This window comes from Cheilinus undulatus, linkage group 5 (assembly GCF_018320785.1).
Source record: "Cheilinus undulatus linkage group 5, ASM1832078v1, whole genome shotgun sequence".
Lineage (NCBI taxonomy): Eukaryota > Metazoa > Chordata > Actinopteri > Labriformes > Labridae > Cheilinus > Cheilinus undulatus.
The window spans coordinates 22,958,619-22,977,751 of record NC_054869.1 but is presented as its reverse complement, the minus strand read 5'-3'; the positions used below and the strand labels follow the sequence as shown (position 1 = coordinate 22,977,751).

General features: G+C 39.7%; 1 protein-coding gene across 6 annotated transcripts in view; it reads right to left on the bottom strand.

The window, feature by feature from the left end:
• Window positions 1-12,518, bottom strand: part of sgsm1a (small G protein signaling modulator 1a) — a 50,652-nt gene extending 38,134 nt beyond the window's left edge. For 5 of the 6 annotated variants that reach the window (XM_041787646.1, XM_041787648.1, XM_041787651.1 and 2 more), the window contains exons 1-3: window positions 12,439-12,518; window positions 12,285-12,328; window positions 2,570-2,645 (exon numbers count right to left, since the gene is read on the bottom strand). In XM_041787646.1, the coding sequence (XP_041643580.1) occupies window positions 2,570-2,645; window positions 12,285-12,328; window positions 12,439-12,457 (139 nt within the window). In that variant the 5' untranslated portion in view covers window positions 12,458-12,518. Of the gene's footprint in view, window positions 1-2,569; window positions 2,646-11,173; window positions 11,268-12,284; window positions 12,329-12,438 lie in introns of those variants that run through there. The other variant, XM_041787647.1, reaches the window with a different exon arrangement.
• Window positions 12,519-19,133: the final 6,615 nt, after the last annotated feature.

The window sequence follows — 19,133 nt, the reverse complement described above, 5'->3', positions numbered from 1 at the left end:
TGCAGCATCGGCAGTATTACTGGACTGATTTGGCTAAGAGGGAGCTGAGCCAGAAGGCAAAGCTCTCAATTTACCAGTCCAGCTTTGTTCTTACCCTCAGCTATGGCAATGAGCTATGGGTAATGACTGAAAGAAAGAGACTGTGGGTTCAAGAGGCTGAAATGAGATTCCAAAGGAGGGTGGCTGGGCTCAGCCTTAGAGATGGGATGAGGAGCTCGGACATCCAGAGGGATCTTGAAATAGAGCCACTGCTCCTTCCCCTTGAAAGTAGCCAGTTGAGGTGGTTCGGGCATCTAATCAAGACGCCTCCTGGTCGCCTCCCTGTGGAGGTCTTCCTGGCCTGGGAAAGCCTAAGAATCTTCTAGGAAGAGCTGGAAAATGTTGCTGGGGAGAGAGATGTCTGGATTGACTTGCATTGCCTGCTGCCACTGCAACCTGTCGCCGGATAAGCGGAAGAAAATGGATGAATGGACAAAAACTGTTCTTACACATCTAATAAAGTGTAGAAAGGCTATAATAGTCCTATGATTGCTTGAATTTCTCTTTGGGTGTAACTTTGGTTTTGTTTCGACTTTGATATTTTAATTTTCAGTCATTTGTTTCAAAATTCGATTATTCAATATGTGTAAGATAAAATTATAAAATGTTTCTCCTGCTGAGAAACAAATGATCTCATATTAACAAAACTTTTCCATGTTAACTTAGTTCTCATCCATCAATGATGAACCAGGCTGATGTGTGCCTGAAGGCTCTGCTGTGTTTACTTGAAACAAAGTTCATTATAAATGTCAGGAATGTTGAGATATGACCACATATCAATGTCAACGGTCCGCAGTGTCTTTAGGAAACGATACGGATCTCTGTCCAGTCCAAATATCCCTAATTTAAACGGATATTAGTCTGTTTTTCTCCTGTTTTCATCTGTTCCCTATGGAGCAGACAGCTGTTTAGCCACACAACCTGGCTGAGCAGCGCGCTGAAAGTGACAATGCATACCCTCTACACATCAGTGTGTAGGAGCCAACGAGTGCTAGTTAATAAATAGGAACCAACCCTTGTCCAGGCAGGTGTTTGCCCAGAAGGTAAACAGTCTTTGTTGAAGAAGCCAGTGTGGGTGAAGTTTTTGTTTGTGTTGGTGAAATGTTAGGGTTCCAGTTGTCTTCTATCGACACATTGAAGTTTGGGACCAATAATGGACTAGAGGTTGAAATGCAGGCTTTGATTCAGACTCTCTTCATCAGACATGGTTAAGTTTGTCAGCACCTCAATTAGTAAAGCCCAGGTGTAGCACCTTGGGGGCTTCAAGCATTGGCCTAGCCTATAGATGGTGCATCAGTGGAGCTTTGTGTTGCGAGGATAAATCAGGCAGGAATAGTTATGGTTAAAAAAAGTTTGAAATATTGAGTGCAGCCAGATCTGTGATGTACCTGTGGCATTGCTACCTGCTATAAGTATTTTTTCAAGGTACTGAACAATGACTCTATAAACTTGCTTAAGTTTGCATTTTCAAGACTTACTTTGGATATATTGTTTGCATTGTACATTACAAAGAAAGACCCATGGGGAGGGGGAGAGTTAAAGATTTAGGAAGTAACATATTTTTGCAGGTCTGTTATTTTGCCCTATTTCCTGTTGATCATACCAGTGTTACTGATAGTTTAATTTATTCAATCATAACACAACTCCAAACATTTTGCACAGTATATACATTTCAAATCAACTCAATAGTCACATGTTGAGTAATGACTGAAAAGGCATAGGCAGAAGCAAACTGCTTATAAAAGCCTATCCTACATAATCAACTATTTACGCTACTAACTTCCAGAAATGCAAAGAAACAACAGATAATCAGTCACACTTACAAGCTTCAAAGATAACAAACCATCTTCCTGAAAACCAAAAGAGAATTACATGTTTTAAATTTACATTCGCATAATTCCAGAATTTAACTCCAACAATAGACACACATCTCCTTCTCATACTTTTTTTTTTTAGCATTTTGTACAATAATTTTACAAACACCTCTGAATTAAAAAGAATCTCTGTACTGAGTCAAATAGAGCGTTTTTGACCTTGCTCTGAACATCATTTGCATTATTTCATAATAAAACAAATCATAAAATTTCATAACACGAGAATATAGAAAAAGTGGATCCGTGAGCATAATAATCAGCCTTACTGATGATACGTACAGCTCGTTTATGTATTTTTACTATTGAATTCATGGTTGTTTAAAAGGTAGATCCCCACAATTCCACACAACAAGTTATATAGGGAACAATTAGTGAGTAATAGATTAAATGCAAAGCCTTTAATGCAAAGAATTTAATACATTTCTGGATTTATACCGGATTGCAACTGACTTTGTATTACTGATACATGATGATGTATACCTGCACACTCTATATAAAAGAGAAATTTAAATATTTTAATTTAAAAAAATACCTAGGTTCAAAACTATAAAATTTTAACTTGGGAAAAAAAACAGTCTATTACTAGAACTTTTTTCAGTGCTGAATTGAACCTGATGAGGTTATAAAAGCTCTGTGAATCATTGTTGATTACTCACCACAAAAGGACACAATATGGCTGCTGTCTTCGTGAACAAATTTCCTGGTGACGGCTTCCTCCATGATCTGCTTCACCTGTCAATGACACGTCAGATACTGGATGAGTCATTCATTAACGTGCCACTACTAGCACACACAATTACACACACATAGTCTGTGAGGGGCCTTTTATTTACAGAGTTTGCCTGAATGTTAAAAATATCTCAGTAGAATAATGAGAAGGAAAGATAAAAGTCACTGTTTCTGAGTATGAAAACGGTAAATGATGGTTAGAGAGCGCAGTCTGGGAGAGAAGGTGAGATCTAAAAGTTAAGAGGAAAGGAAACACTGAGTGGGAAGAGTGCATGTTAAGTTGGTGGATGAGTCACCAGCTCTCATCCCAAGGACCTCCATGGGGAGTTGGAAGCGGTACACTTGTGGATATGGGGGGAGAAAAAGGGAGAGGGAAGGCTTTCAACCATCAAAGACCCACCTATCTGAACATTTTGTCATCCTCAGTGGGAGTGATTGATTCTGTTGCGTCAGAGTCTGATGACATGCTTTAATGAAGAATAAACTTTTTTTAAAAACAATTGGTAGAAGGTCAGGCACACGTGCTAACAGGGGAACTGGCTTGGTTTTGTCATCGCTGTGATATCTCTGTGCTTATGACTGATAGATCAGTGCCATCAGTAGATATTGAGATGTCCACCTGTGTGAGAACCACTCTGCGATCTGCACAGGGAATATCATCCTCAGGACACAGCCAAACAGATCACCACAATTTCCTGCTGTAATGAGTGTGTCCACATGAGCACATTACACTGCCAAGTCTATCTACTCTACACACACAAATACCCCCCCCCCCCCCCCCCCCACACACACTGTTCCAATCCCCCGGTGGTATGAAAATATCTTTTCTCTCCAAACGGTTGAGTTGGCATGAGGTAAACTATTTTAGTTTTTATGGTTTGATCCTTACTACTTGTTCATAAAATTTTCTGCAAGACAGGATTCCTTCTTCATGTTAGATTCTCTGCTATAGTTCAATGTTATGAATCAATAGCTTCCTGTTTATCCTGTTTGCTGTAAGCAGCTGGTTTCTCGTGCTTTTCTTTCTTTGCTGTAATAAACAGCTGATCTGATATCAAATGTTTTAATAAGAATTGTCAATATAAAAATATTTTTCCAACTTAAGAGTCGATTTTGTAGGGTGACTTAATTTAAAATTAACAGACTGAATTTCTTAAGGTCATGATTAATGTTTGGAAAATGATGATTTCAAAGTCATTGGCACTGCTTTCAGAGAAAAGCAAAACCGGGAAACTTAAGAAGGGATAACTCAACTAAAAGTTCCCAAAACTGAAAAAAGAAGCAGTGTGTAGGTTTAAATTGTTTCTCTTATACTAGTTTAACTGTCTTAGATCAGATTGTGAAAATGTAGAAGAGTTGAGTATTTCCATTCATCTTCTTCTGCTTATCTGAGGCTGGGCTGCAGTGGCTGCAGGTGAAGTAAGTCAACCCAGACATCCCTCTTCCTAGAAACGGTTTCCAGTTCCTCCTGAGGGATTCTATGGCACTCCCAGGTCAGATGGGGTACAAAATCCCTCCAGCCAGTCCTGGTCTGCCCCAGGGTCTCCCAGTTGGATGCACCCAGAAGACCTCCATAGGAGGGAACCACGAGGCATCCTGATCAGATGCCTGATCCACCACAACTGGCTTCTTTCAAGTCAAAGAAGCAGCAGCTCTACTTCGAGATCCCTACGGTTGTCCAAGCTCCTCACCCTATCTCTAAGGCTGAGCCAAGCCACCCTCCTTTGGAATCTCATTTCAACTTCTTGTTCCTGTGGTTTCATTCTTTCGGTCATTAAAACACACGAAGAAGAAAAATGGGCTCCATGCTCCCACTGCACTTTTCTCCTGCTCCTCATCTCCGCGCTCTGGATGTGAAAGCAGAGAGTTTTGAAGATATTACCACTGCTAAAACATTTAAAAGACTATGCACGGACCGGCAGAAGTAAATAAAAAAACAAAACAAAACAAAACAAAACAAACAAACAAACAAAACAAAACAGACAACATATGTGTTTCTAAGCCCTCCGCTCTGACTCTGTTGTAACATCCAATCCTGTGTTTACATGAGCTAGTCTGGTGTCCTTCACAGACATAGATGAGTCAGGATTTTGCACAAGTATTCCCTGCACTGGCTTTTGATTGAAAGCGGTGTGGCAGCACTCTTTCCAAATCATAAAAATGATACATTGCTCTAAAAAGCACGTATTTTAATTTGCATATTTTATGTTGTGTTTATTCTTAATTTTTCATGTCATATATTGGTTGGTTTCTGTTTTGTTTTTCATTTTATTTTTTTTCCTCTTTTTTGCCTAATGTCTAATATATCACAGGCTGTACCAACTATCACTGATAGGTCTTAATAACACCAGATGGAACAAAGTATTGATTGACTGACTAATTCAAATGCATATTTTAAACATGTTTTTTTTTCTTTTGCAAGTGTAAGCTGCACTAAAAGAAAAAAAAATAAGTGAGGGACATCTAGAATTATTAATCTGGGACTTTTCTTTTCTTAATCAATGAACCGAACCTGTATTGAACCGTGACCGAAAAAAACAAGGTACGAACCCAGCCATGAGCTCTGTGAACTGTTACACCCCTACTAAAGAAACTAATAAAAATCTAAATTAAATGCTATCAATGCTTTAAAACAGACATGCATCAAAAAAGTCCTTGGCATCCAATATTCTGTCATCTTCTTGGGTTTTAACAGGGATGCTGGATATTACCGGATACTGGTATCAGCAGATATTAGCTTAAAGGATAATTATTGGTATAGGCAGATATGAACCATTCTGCCGATAACTGCAACCTAAACATGGGCTGTGAAGTCAGCCCTATGTACTGATACATTTGTGGAGTTTTAGGAAGGACCAGTAGACCTTTGTCAGCTTAAGTCTTTTCGTTTTTCATCCTCATTCCCCTCCTGCAGTGGTTCCCAAACTTTTCACAGCCCGTACCCCTTCAGACATTTGACCTCCAGCCATGTACCCCCTACTCTCTCACACTTATAGCAGCTAGAAAAAGAAATTTGTCTGTAAGCCTGCCACCACCCCCACCTCTCACAGTTAGCATGCATAACATATAAGTAAAATCTCTTAAAGTAAATTATTTCTTACAGAACAGATTTATTTACCATTTTCAGTGAGCAACACCAGTTCACTTTTGAAAAAAGAAATTTACATTTCTAGAACATATCCATTTTTGGCGGTTAGCCGGGCGACTGGCTTGAGTGACAGCAACTCTACACAGACACACCCACAGGTGTCAATCAATCAACGAGAGTCTAGCACATGTATTTAATTTGACAGTGCACTTCCTTTAACACAAAAGGGTAGCCTATATATGTGATTTTTGATGCACTGATTTTTGTGTCAGCTGTCTCTAAGCATAAACATTAACGTTCACAACACAAAAACCCGCTTTTTCAGTTGAACTTATTATTTATGAAACTGTACTTGTCCCCCCATTTAGTATTCAGTGGTAGATATTAATCTGTTATTCCATCAGAGCAAGTCTGCAGAAACAAAACTTGTCAGACTTGCCTTGTTTTCTTTTTCTGGTGTAAAGACCTTGTTTGAGCTTCTTTTCTACATGATTTTTTGACTCTATCATCCTGTCGCTAGGCCACATCCTGATCCCGCAGTGGTTTTTTTCACTGCCTGCTCCCACCCGCAGCAAAGTTCAAACCGCGAGATTTGCGTTGGGTCCCACAGGACCTGGCAGGACCCAATCCCAATGCAGTCCTCTACCTCAGACTGTAGGCCTATGTTAATTTATACGCCAGTTTAAAAATGTAATCAGGCTGTTTTCAAATCACGTTTTTATTTTTATTTTTCGCGTACCCCCTACGTCACTTTGTATACCCCTGGGGGTACGAGTACCCCAGTTTGATAATCACTGCTCTACTGTTAATGAGTTTTATGGAGTGAAGTCTGACTCTTGGTTCATCCTTGAACTGGGTTTTTAAAGACTAGAGTTGTAGGTCTGAATTAAGTTGTAAGTGTAGATACTTCTATCCCTACAATGAATTAGGAAAAATCGGCATATGGGACATCTCTATTTTTCTTGGACACTGTCTATGTTGTGTGGATACCAAGTGTTGCAAACATATCTGTTGACTTTAAATGGTGCCCTTTCTTTTGCTAAAAAAAATGATTCAAGATCTGTAGCTTCTCTCCTGTTCCTCATCCGTTTCATTGTTAAAACTTTTCTGTCGAAGTGAGGTACTGAAAATACTGATAACCCTATTGTGAGATTGATACGATGTGTGTGCTCTGGAAACGTGAGAATAACAAAGCTGGTTTTAAATGGGGCTGAGAGAAGGCCTTGAAAGGATTATCAAGACAAAAATACCTGAAAAAAGCATCTTTGTCTATTCAGTTGATTAAAACTCCATGGAGCTAGAGACTTTAAAAGAAGACATACCATACCTTACATAAAAAAAGAAGAAAGCCTCCAACATTTCACACATTTGCATCATCTTACACTATGGTACATGTGGCGCGAATCTGTTTTTTAGCCTAAAAATGAGAGAAAAACCTCACAAATCGAAGTTCATGCAAATCCAGCAACCCTTGACAAGTTGATTTCCTTTCAGATAAAGCAGAAATATTGATGGAAAAACAATGAACTATAGAGATTTCAGATTACACTGCATGACAAAACTTGTTTTCCATCATGGTGCTCAGTCAAATTTTCCCAGTACTGATTGCCCCCTTGCTGTTAATACAAGATGAGAAACAAAATAAATGACTAATCTCTCACTTGTAAAGAGGCTGCAAAAGTTTTCAAAACAATTGGGACACAAAGCATGCACGGAGCCGTGCCACCAATGAAAACATTTATGAAAACATTTACTAATTAGGCGCAGTCATCAGGCACAGTTTGGCCTGTTTGCTTCAGTAGCACTGTTGTCTTCAGCATCAACAGACATGATTCATGCTGCCAACACAACACAGACTGTGGCAGCCTGATGGGATGCACATTCACTCTGCTCTTGATCACACTTGTACATAAGCCACTCAAACACACACACAAAACACAAGGGACTTGTATGAACCGGTTTTTCTTTCTGAGTGCACCTGACATACAGAAACCTGATTGATTTTCTAACCTGAAGACACCACTCTTCGTGTTTTTACTCATCTCTCATCTAGGCGACTGATCAGGCCTTCAAGGAATTTAATACGGTGAAGTGTGTAAGCACAGACAACCTGCAGGTTTCTATGGAGACTGCACGTGTTGCACGGTGGATCACATCCGCCTAAGGAGGTGCGTCAACAACATCCATTTATCTCTGAAATGAACAAAAAGGACCGAAGCCCCCAAACTACAGTAATTAATGAGAATACTAATCTATCTTTGTCACATCACTTTATAATACCCAACAAAATACTCTGGAAAATCTAACCCAAAATGTACCACTGAGGAAAGCTGTAACATCAATAAGACACAGCAGGATTGTTTCAATGAGAACACACACATAAAAAACATGCATGAAGTGTTATGTCATTGAATGGCTCCATTATAAGAGCCTGACAAATCTGCTCTAACAAACTACTCTCGCTTGAAGGCATCAGCCCAAGTGATAAAAGATCTTCAGAGTATTCCAATTAACTCCTACAACAGCAGAGCCAGAGAGAAAGCCCAATCCATTAACCTCCTCCCTTCATTATTCATCATCTGTGTAGGCACTGATGAATGAAGGGAGTAGTACATGACAGAGAAAAAAGGCATACAGAAATTCATTTATGAGATATTATGGCAACAATGTTCAAATGAAGACTTAACACCTTCAAAAAAAGTTTCAAAAATACTGAAATCAATCAGAACTGAACCAATTTTATGTCACCACATGGTCTTCATGCAATGTTTATGAAGCATTTCTAGTATAAAAGCATCTCCCAGCATATCAAGGTAATCTTAACCACTCCATACCACAATCTGATAATAAATACATTTAGCAAAGCAGGGCCAAAAGCTGCATTACAGTCTCAATGTAATAAATCTTCAAGTGTTTATGAGAATATTATTGTTTTTATCCCTTATAGATTGTTCCTGCAGTGTGAATCAGCCCTTTCATATGTTAGTTTTCACAAGCAGGAATCAGAGCTTCTCTTTTAAGAATAAAATTCAGAGTGAGTCTGATAGATTATATTGCACCGTGCAAAGTGAAACCTTAGCCTAAGTAAGCAGTTATCCCAAAAAAGGCAAAACAGGAAGGTACAGATCCCTGCAGCCAGGTTTTTTACTGTTTTTCTACCTCCCTCTCTCTCCTTTAGCAAACACAGGTGTGTATTTGTGTTTGTGTGCACATGTGATGTATGAAAAGACAAAAGGGAGGAGCATTATTCAGAGGCCTGATCAGAGCAAGATAAAGGGACAGAGACAGACTTTGAGGGGCTCTGTATCAAAGCAAAGGAAAATTAGAGATCTCATTCAAACCAATTTGATGCCAGAAGGTAATTCTGCTGCTACAGATGTCTGATGTTTTCTGGATAATGGCCCTCATCCAGGTAGATATGAGCAGACTGGTCGCAAATAACCAGCTGGACATGGAGAGCGTGAGAACAGACAGTGTAGGGGTGCCATATGTTAGAACCAGCACTGATTTATTGTTGGCTTACATAAAAAAGAAGTCAGTATAAACATCGTTTTTCTTTAGAAAATATCCTCATCAGTGAACAGCCAACAAATGAATCAAACTATCTGTTACCTCCTGTGTCTATTTTCCACAGGTGCCATCTGTGGATTAAATGAGCCATCATGCTGTGCTGCTGGTTCATTCACAGACTCCATTAGGCGGCACTGAGGAAGAGCGACAGTGAATGAATCTCATCGAGGCTGTATCAGCACACAGGAGGCAGGTTTAATCATGGGAAGGGTCTGGTCTATGCTGATAAGACTGCAAATAGGACTCAGAGGAAAACACATCAGGCCAAAGCCTCAATGTTTCTCCTTTCACAAGATCCAGGATGTGATTTGTATCTCTGTTTGTTTGTTAGGAATAAAGTTGTGTAATTCATGAGACAATCTAGTATGAATCTAATGAATTAAATCTATCACATGTTTAAAAAGGGAGGTTTAAAAGTTCTATGGTGAGACAGGAAAAGGAAATCAATAATCTCTTCTCCATTAAACCAAGATGGCTCTCTTTCAGATTAGTTTTGATACCAATTACTTAAGTCCACAGTAGTAGAGGAGTTAAGGAAATATTCAGAACTTGCTGAGGTTACAGTTATTTGCTGTAGGTGGTCAGATGGTTATTAAGATTTTTGTGATACTGAGACCATGAAAAAAGGAAAATATAAACCTCTACAATCAACACCATGGAGTAAAATTGCTGCAGGACAATTGGAGACACAATAAAGAGTCATTTTGCTGATAAAAAAATGTGTTAGGCATGAATTAGGAATTTTTGGCTAGAATCTATCTAAAAGCAGTGACACAGTTATTGTTTATTTGCTTATAAAGTAAAACTAATCACACTCTTATTACTTGAAATTAAGCATTAATCCATCATACTTAATGTTTCTCAAGCAGAGTGTACTTTATATAGCTAACAAAAAATTGCATGATCAAAAAATGAAGTAAAATGAACAATTAAGTGGGGGTTGACCAATTATAGGCCTGGCCGATTAGTGATACTGATCATTGGTATCAATTTGATTAATGACAAAAACAATTAACCAAAGAGTTTTCTACTTTTGCTCCACTGCAAGGCGTTCCTTCCTCTGTTTTTTTTTTTTTTTTTTTTTTAACTCTCCACAGTCTCAGTGTCCTGCATACAACACTATCTGATTGGCTAGATGTCACATGAGTATTAGCCAATCAACACTTAATCCTGGGTGCCACTTAGTGAGCATATGGCATCACTTCCTGTTTTCCTGCTGCTACTGTGTTGCTCTGTGCGTTTCTCATGTATGCACTCTTTGGTTAAAACATTTTATCCATTATTGGTAAAATAAAATCCCAATACTTATAATTGGGAAAATACCAAAAATCGGTCTCAGTAATCAGCCAGGCCGATTATCAGTCAGCCCCATTCTAAATAACCATGGTTAAAAAAAAAAAAAAAAAAAGAAGTAGTTATTGACCAAAGAATTACTGATTGCCATCAAATTTACAATAGCATAATTTACAACAACACTAAATTACAAGGGAATTTGTCTTCAATGTTTTCTGTTTCCTTTTGTAGGATTAACTGTTGGGTATCTTGGCTTGTATCAAGCTAACACTAACCTAATGGGAAAAAGGTAACAGACTACTATAAACTAGGAAACTACAACTATGACCTATATTACTGAAATGTCTGTAAATCAAACTGCAATCAAAAATACTAAAATTGCCTAAAGAACGCTGTGTGGGTTTAACTACTTTACACACAACTATGTAGCCCACTGAATAACAAAAAGGTCAAAAATTAGCCTAGCATGACGAACGTACCACAGTTTAAGGCAGTTTACTTGATTCCCCATCAACAATACTAACAAAAAGAATAATATATTTCATCATTGATGATTTTTCTAAGTGAAACAGGTACTTACCTGCATTATTAAGTATTTCTGGTATATATGTTTTGACGACTACTACGCTTATTTTACTCTTTAAGCTACTAAACTTTGGGCTAATTGCTACAGATCACTGCGGTGGTCACCTGGTTTCTTTTTCATAGCTTCTGATTGGATGGGGCGAGGTTATGGATCATAGCAACTGAATGAAGTAGCCAATCAAATCTGCAATTTGCATTAGCGATTTATAGGAGGGTTTCACAAAAACGAAGTGACCCTCTCTGCATAGCAGGTGCAAAATCCTGTGGTCTCAGGACAGTTACAAATCTAATGGTGGTCTATGTTTACTATATTTTACTGTAAAATCCATAATGCAGAACTTAGTCTTTAGATCAGGTAGGGGATGTGGGGCTAGAATAGGACTCTGAGCAGGGGGCCTTAACATTTTGACATTTGAAGGGGAAAACGTTCAAATGATTTTATGATGACTCCTTTCTTCATGCTTGCATTTCCAATAGGGTATGTGGGGCAGTCCTCTGTGTTTGGAAGTGTATCCTATGTCCCATTTCATGTCTGTTGAGTCGTCTGTTACGACTACAGCAACCTCCAATGATGATGACTGAATGTAAAGTGCCGAAAACCAGCTGAACAAACCACTTGAGCTGCTTCCATATTTGTTTCCACTCAACGCCAATTCACTCATCACTTGCACCCCACACAAAATACACAGAGTTTTGTTTCATAAAAAAATGGCAGAAGGCTGATGACTTGCTCTGCTATAAACACCACTTAGACTACAGACAGTCTGTTTCCTCCGCTTTGTTTCTCTACCTCTATAATCAAAGAGCTACGGCACGACCAACACGAAAAGAAGCTCTACTTATATGAAAGAAAAACTATCAACGCCTACTTTTGCAAACTTACGGTATCACAGAGTTTAACGCAGTGTTTTCTTATTGGTACAGATGTGCATCAAATCAATTTACTTTACGTATCATCATCAGATAGAGACTTAACAGTGAGTAGCCCACAGTCGGAGATGTGAGGCAACGTTTATTCACAGGTTCAACTCCACAGTTTTATATTGCCATAATGTTTGTTTTTCCTACTCGATAAGTGCCGAGCTTGGAAAAGGAAAAACACCCACCTCCTTTTTGACGGTGCGCAGCAGCCTCTGACGGGTCTCTGCCTCTAAAACACAAGACAAGCAGACCAAACAGCATGTTTCACACTCTATCCCAGAACAGTATATTCTCAGAAATATTTATATCCATATGTTAAATTTTTTTTTCTGCTCCCACCTGCCATGTTTGTTGCCATGGATCCTGTCTCCAGTCTGCAAGCGGTGACCCTCCCATCAACTGAGTGCTGCTCGTGCACAGCGACGAATCTCACGACTCCTCCTCCTCTCACACGCCTCTTAAAGACACACACACCGTGTGTCTATTGGACGAGCAAAGCTTCAATACAGGTGACTTATTATGAGTGTAAGGCTTTTTCAGCTAAGCATTATGATCCACGTGTAAATTACAGTTATTCTATTCACGCGACCTATTCATTTAAATAAGAGCAGTAGCTTTATTTTTAGGGAAACGATTAATTGATCTCCTGTTTTAACTTTGGCTTTCTGGTATAAAATGTGATGTGACTCAGTGAATATCAATCTTACTCTGAAACGATAACAAATTCACGTAAGAAACTAAAATCTTGGCTGTTGTTTTTTAAACTCCCATCATGATCATTTAAACATGTGTTTTTACGCCATCTTGCGGTGAAAATAACAATACACGGAGGCTAAATCTTAAGCCTCTCTTTGGAAAAATTGTCATCTACTGTATTTCATCCTTTCTCAAGAAGGGTGCCGTGGCACCCTGGGGTGTCTTTTGACATTATCAGTGGTACCTATAAAATGCGTTATAGGATACCAAGAATTGTCATGAATATGTCATGATCATTAGCTATCTCTGCACAAATAATCAAAATTGTCTCACATGCTCTTGAACTCACATCATTTTTTCAGTTTGGGCAGGTGTTCACCTGAGTGAAACACATGAAAGTGTGAAAGACCACAATGCAGCTCATCCAAGGCATTTAAATAAACCTAGCATGAATAGTAAAATTTGTTTTTGGTGGATTATTTCTTTGTTGAAACAAAGCTTGTTGGCAATAAATGTTATATACTTGGAAATCCTGTTTATTTCTGTTTTAAATAGTGCCACATTTGTAAGGAACATGCATTTGTGGAATGAGCAGCAGAGCTTAGTATGTGAGTTACATCCATGAAAAATTTGCCAAATCTTTACTGGGAATGCCAAACACCTTATTCTGCCTTTACAACCGAGTCTTGTTTTGAGTTTCTGGTGCCTCCTTCAAAGAGATATTAAGATGAAATTCTGCAGCCAGTGATAATCCTGCATCTCCACAATCTGGGAACGAACTCTATCCTTCCAGATAGCAACGCTCGCTCCCAGAGACCAGGATTTATCACAGAAAATTCCCAGAGTGAAAAATTTTCCCATCATGCATTGTGTGTTTAGATTTATTTTAGATGTTTTAGATGTATTTAGATGTGGCCTGTTGTACAGTTATCATTGCTGGAATTCATTTGCTCATGTTTCAAGTAGGTATAGCTGCAGTCGCGTAGTATTGGCATGTTTCTGGTGGACTACTGTTGTTTTTGATGTTAGACACATGTGCACCCTGAGTGACACTGTCCATTGAGTCATAGAGTTCTCATATGTGGTATGAATGATATATAGCCTAACATTTTGAACTTTCTGGGGTAGGGGGCACTGACTTCAGCTCAAACTGTCCAGGGATAGTTGACAGGTAGAAGTGGCATGGTAGAGCTTCATCTGGACATCAATCTTCTTGAAGAGCTTTGTAATGTAAATTAAATGCATGAAAATATGTAATACTATAAAGTCTTAACCATTAGCACTAAGAAAGAGTTCACCTGAGTTAAATTAAAGATGGGAGTTAATTTAACTCTTAGTGAGAGTAGTATTTCAACTCCTGTAAGAGTTTATTTTAACTCCTGTAAGAATTAAAAATCAACTCCCAGAAAAGAGTTACTTTAACTCGGCTCTAGAGTTTATTCGACGGTCTCACATGTACACTCAGATTGAGTTGATTTTAACTCACACAGAGTTTTTTCCAGTGACCTGAATTTGCTGTGATCTGAGACTCCAGGATTTGGGAGCAGAGAGGATGGAATGGCCTGCCAGCCGTCATGACCTCAACCCCATTAAACACTTGTGGGCTCTGTTTGGGCATGTTGTTCATACCAGAGTGACCAACACAACCAAATTAGCTGACTTTTGTCAAATGCTGGTTGAGGAATGGGATGCCATCTTACAGCAGTGTGTGAACAGGCTGGTGACAAGCATGAGGAGGAGGTGCCAGGCTGTTGTGGCTGTGTATGGTTCTTCCACACGCAAAAAAAAAAACCTTGAATTGAGTCCAATTTAAAATAAAAACAGGGTCAGATTTGTACCTAATGTAAGGAATGTGTACAAAAACTACGTGAAATGTAAATTTTTACATAATGCTTTGTGTAGCATCGTATAATACCACTAATATTTATAACACCACCCTGACCCACATAGAACAAAAAAAGATTTATGCCAGGCTACTTTTCATTGACTTCCGCTTGGCATTTAAAAAAAATCAAGCAGACTGTATTGAAACTTAACAGCCTCGGCCTCCCACATTCCACCTGCCTCTGGATTAAGGACTTCCTCAGCGACCGACCACGGAGAGTCAGAGTAGGACCCCACGTCTCCAGGGCACTCAGCCTCAACACCAGCTCCCCACAAGGATGTGTACTTAGCCCCCTGCTTTACACTCTCTATACACATGACTGCATCCCCACCCACCTAAGCAACTCCATCATGAAGTACGCAGACGACGTGACAGTGGGAGATAAATCTGCATACAGGGATGAGGTCAAAAAACTGTCATTATGGTGCAGCATCAACAACCTGGTCCTCAACACAACTAAGACTAAAGAAATAATAGTGAACTTCAGGAGAAACAGATCTGACCCTCAGCCCATACACATTAATGGGGACTGTGTGGAGAGGGTCTCAGACTTCAAGTTCCTGGGAATGCACCTGAATGATGACCTAACCTGGAAAACCAACACCATAGTGCTGATCAATAAGGAACAGCAGCAACTCCACTTCCTGAGGGTCCTGAAGAGCAACACCCTGCCCAAGGAGCTGCTGGTGTCCTTCTACAGACGCTCCATTGAAAGTGTGCTGGCATACTGCATCCCAGTGTGGTTCTCCAGCTGCACTGCTCAGGAGAAGACAGCTCTCCAGAGGGTCATCAACACAGCACAGAAAATCACAGGCTGTGCTCTCTTCTCCTTAGAGGAGCTGTTCAGGTCCTGCTGCCACAGGAAGGCCCTGGGCATCCTGAAGGACTCATCCCACCCAGCACATCACCTGTTCCAACTGCTACCCTCAGGAAGACGGCTCATGACAATAAGAACAAAAACTAACAGACTTAAAAACAGCACATATCCCAGAGCAGTTTCAATATTAAATGAGAAACTGCTCAAGCACTAAATGGTACTGCAAAAAAAAAAAAAAAATTGTTATACATTGTACAATGCCAATAAAAATTATTCTGATTCTGATTCTGATGATTTACCCACCTCTGGGGATGGTGGGGGTCCCTGTCTCTGGCGTTGTTATTTTGGGGGTCACAGGCTGAAAAGTTTGGGCACCTCTGATCTATTTGGTCAAATGGTGGAAAAGTTATTAAACTAATGGGTACAATCCAGTGAAATACAATTAAGCGTCTATGTCATGCCAGAAGTAATTTGCACTGTTTGTTGATTTTGAGATAGTGTGATTTCTTGCTTAACGTGATTCAGGGCAAAATGCCAGAGCTAAGAACCTCAAAGCCTTGAGAAAATCAGGTTAAATGTCTGAGTCTACACTAATATTGATGTTTTTAAAAGACAGAAAGTTTGTTTTAACAAACAGCCTTGAAATTACATTTTTTATTATTTTCTATAGATAACTATTAATGCTGAAACAAGAAACAAGTCAATCATCTCCAGGGTCTTCAAGATTAAAATGCTTAAATGAGCCAAAACTCAAAGGATGACTGTCTTTTAAATGCATAAGTCTTCTTCCATCCATCCATTATTTATACTCCCTATCCTGTTTGGAGTTGCAGGGAGGTGACCCCAGCTGTCACGGGGTGGGAGGTGGGGTACACCCTGGTCTGACTGGGGCTGTCATATAGACAACTAGCAAAGCACACGCTCACACCTAGTGACAATTTAGAATCTCTAATAAGCCAAAGAAGCATATCTTTGGACTGTGGGAAAAAGCCAGAGTACATTAAATGAACCTATGTTTGCACAGGGAGAACTCCACACAGAAAGGCTCTGTCTGACCGTAATTCAAACCAGGAACCTCAATGCTGTGACGAAACAGCACTAACGACTGCCCACCATGTGGCCATAGCCCTGCTTATTTCTGAGGCTTTAAATCAGCCATATCTCATGGTGTCCAGGAGATGGCGACTCTGTCATTCTTTAATGCCACACCATTTTATTTTCTTTCCCAATTTTTTTCTTTTGCTTTGATTTAAAAATTCTAGCACAGTTACAAGCTGTGTTTTAGCCAAGTGTGGATCGAATCAGAGAAGGAACAGCAGGGGCTGGAAGAAACAGTGCAGTGGAGTGTGGACATTTTTTTGGGTCTGAAGTCCAGCTCCGCCTGCAGGACTAAGCTGTCAGGTAGATAAGGGGGTGAAAGGATGGAGGGATAACACAGGATGACAGACTGAGAGGAGCAGGATGGGATCCCCATACCCCACAGCTTTTCACTCATGGTTTTATAACCAACAAAACCCTCTCATTTTGACGGATTTTCATCAGTATGATTGCTTGCTCCTGTGATAATCATGTGTTGAGACTAGTAAACATGACTTACTAGAGTCATCGAGCATTCAATCATGATGATAAAGATATTGATCTTATATAAGTAGGCAACAATTTATGTGACCTACTGCTTTAATGACAGTATGGTGGTCTCATTTGTCTCTGTTTTTCTCACAAACATGGTCCGGAGCCCAGGAATCCCTTGCTGGAATGACTCACACCTTACAGTGGCTTTAGATAATATGAGGTAGTAGCATGTTAGTTAAATGCCACACCAGGACTTCTGCATGAGTAAACAGCACACCAGAGCTCCTCTCAAGCTTGCAGCTTTGCTTACTTGTCAATGGAAAAAATACTTTTATTTGATTGTATTCTTTATTGGTTTAGTACTTAGAGGAAAAAAATAAGACATTAGAGCCAATGTGTGATAAATCTACATGAGCGTCAACAGTAAAAGCTGTTCGAATTCAAACCAAAGACTCAATGTAAGAAACAACAATGCTGTGTCATATCCCTGTATGTTGCCCGTCAGCAGAGTTTGCGGGGAGGGCCAACATGCACATGTCCATGTGTGATTAGAGCCGACGTGCTCAAATAGGCACCCAGGCATGCGATACAGGCTGCTGTCAGTCTGATGTTCTTCTGCCCATGTGTGTCGATGCACATTGACAGATTGTATGTTAGAGAAGGCCAATGCTGTTTGGTTTGTTGTGGCGTTTGGCCCTCAGGGGCCCCCGCACCTTGGCTGAGCAACCACAGCCTCTTCCCCGACAGCTGATTGTTTTCTCCTCCTATGCTCTGGCAAAGACAGGACATGTTGAATCTGAAGAAGTCTATCTATCTATCTATCTATCTATCTATCTATCTATCTATCTATCTATCTATCTATCTATCTATCTATCTATCTATCTATCTATCTATCTATCTATCTATCTATCTATCTATCTATCTATCTATCTATCTATCTATCTATCTATCTATCCACAAACTCATTTCCTCCAGGTAATGCACCAGAAGTTGCCTGACACCACTCCAGACAGCTTGGCTTCCTCTTGGCTTTTAAGTGACAATTCATGATGGTACTGGGTATCTCTTGTCCCATCTCTGTGTCGTATCCATTTCCAGGGGTAACTTCATTTGAGGCACTCTCTCTCCGCTGGCTGAACCTGCGTGACCACTGCTCTCTGAATATCCAGTTAGCAACCTTTTCAAAGGCCTCAGTGCTAAAAGCGGTGAATTTGATTATAAAGTCTTTTTATTAGGTTTTTCCTAATGAGTGCAGTTTTCCTGCTGTGATTTTCTTCTGCTGTCTTCACCAAACTATATTAACATGGGATCAGTAAGCCAAGATGATTCAAGATGCTATTTATAGTTTCCCATATCAAAAAGTTTGTGGTTCAAATAGACCCTCCCGTGTATTGTTTTGAACTCTTTTTTTAATCTTTGTCTAATCTATGAAAGTGCTGTAATATAAGTAAATATAACATTCATAATTTAAGCTGAAAACATAACTGAAACACTCTTTTTAAAGGTGTAAAGGGAGTAACCTGGCACATCCATCTGGAAAACCACTCATAGACAGTGATTGGGAAAGGACAGAGCCGTTGAAAAAAAAACTCAGAGGGGGATTGGATGAATGTTCAGTCTGTCACATCTTTACAGGCCAACAGAGAAACAAAACACGTGACGTAGCCGCTACTGAGGTGCGCCCCTACCGAAGGAGTAATCTCCATACAGAGCTGCATAATGTGAACCATGGTGACAGTAGACATGTCAGTACACAATTTCTGTCATTTTTGAAAAGAAAACGACTCAATGCAGTTCTTTTTCTTCTTGAAATGTCATCAAGTACTGATAAAACTGGCGTTTTAGCAGTATCTATGCTTATGTCTTTAGCCATAATTGCACCGGCCTCTTGTTGCTGCTTGCTTATGTCATGACTCTGTTGCGCCCGAAAGTACTGCCCCTGGAAGCTGATTGGTCCTGTCACTTTCTAACCGGGCCCAAGCAGTTCAGACGGGAGCTTTGCAAGATGGATTCGCCAGTGAGAAACATGGAAACTGGTGCACCATAAAGACTAAAGAACACTCC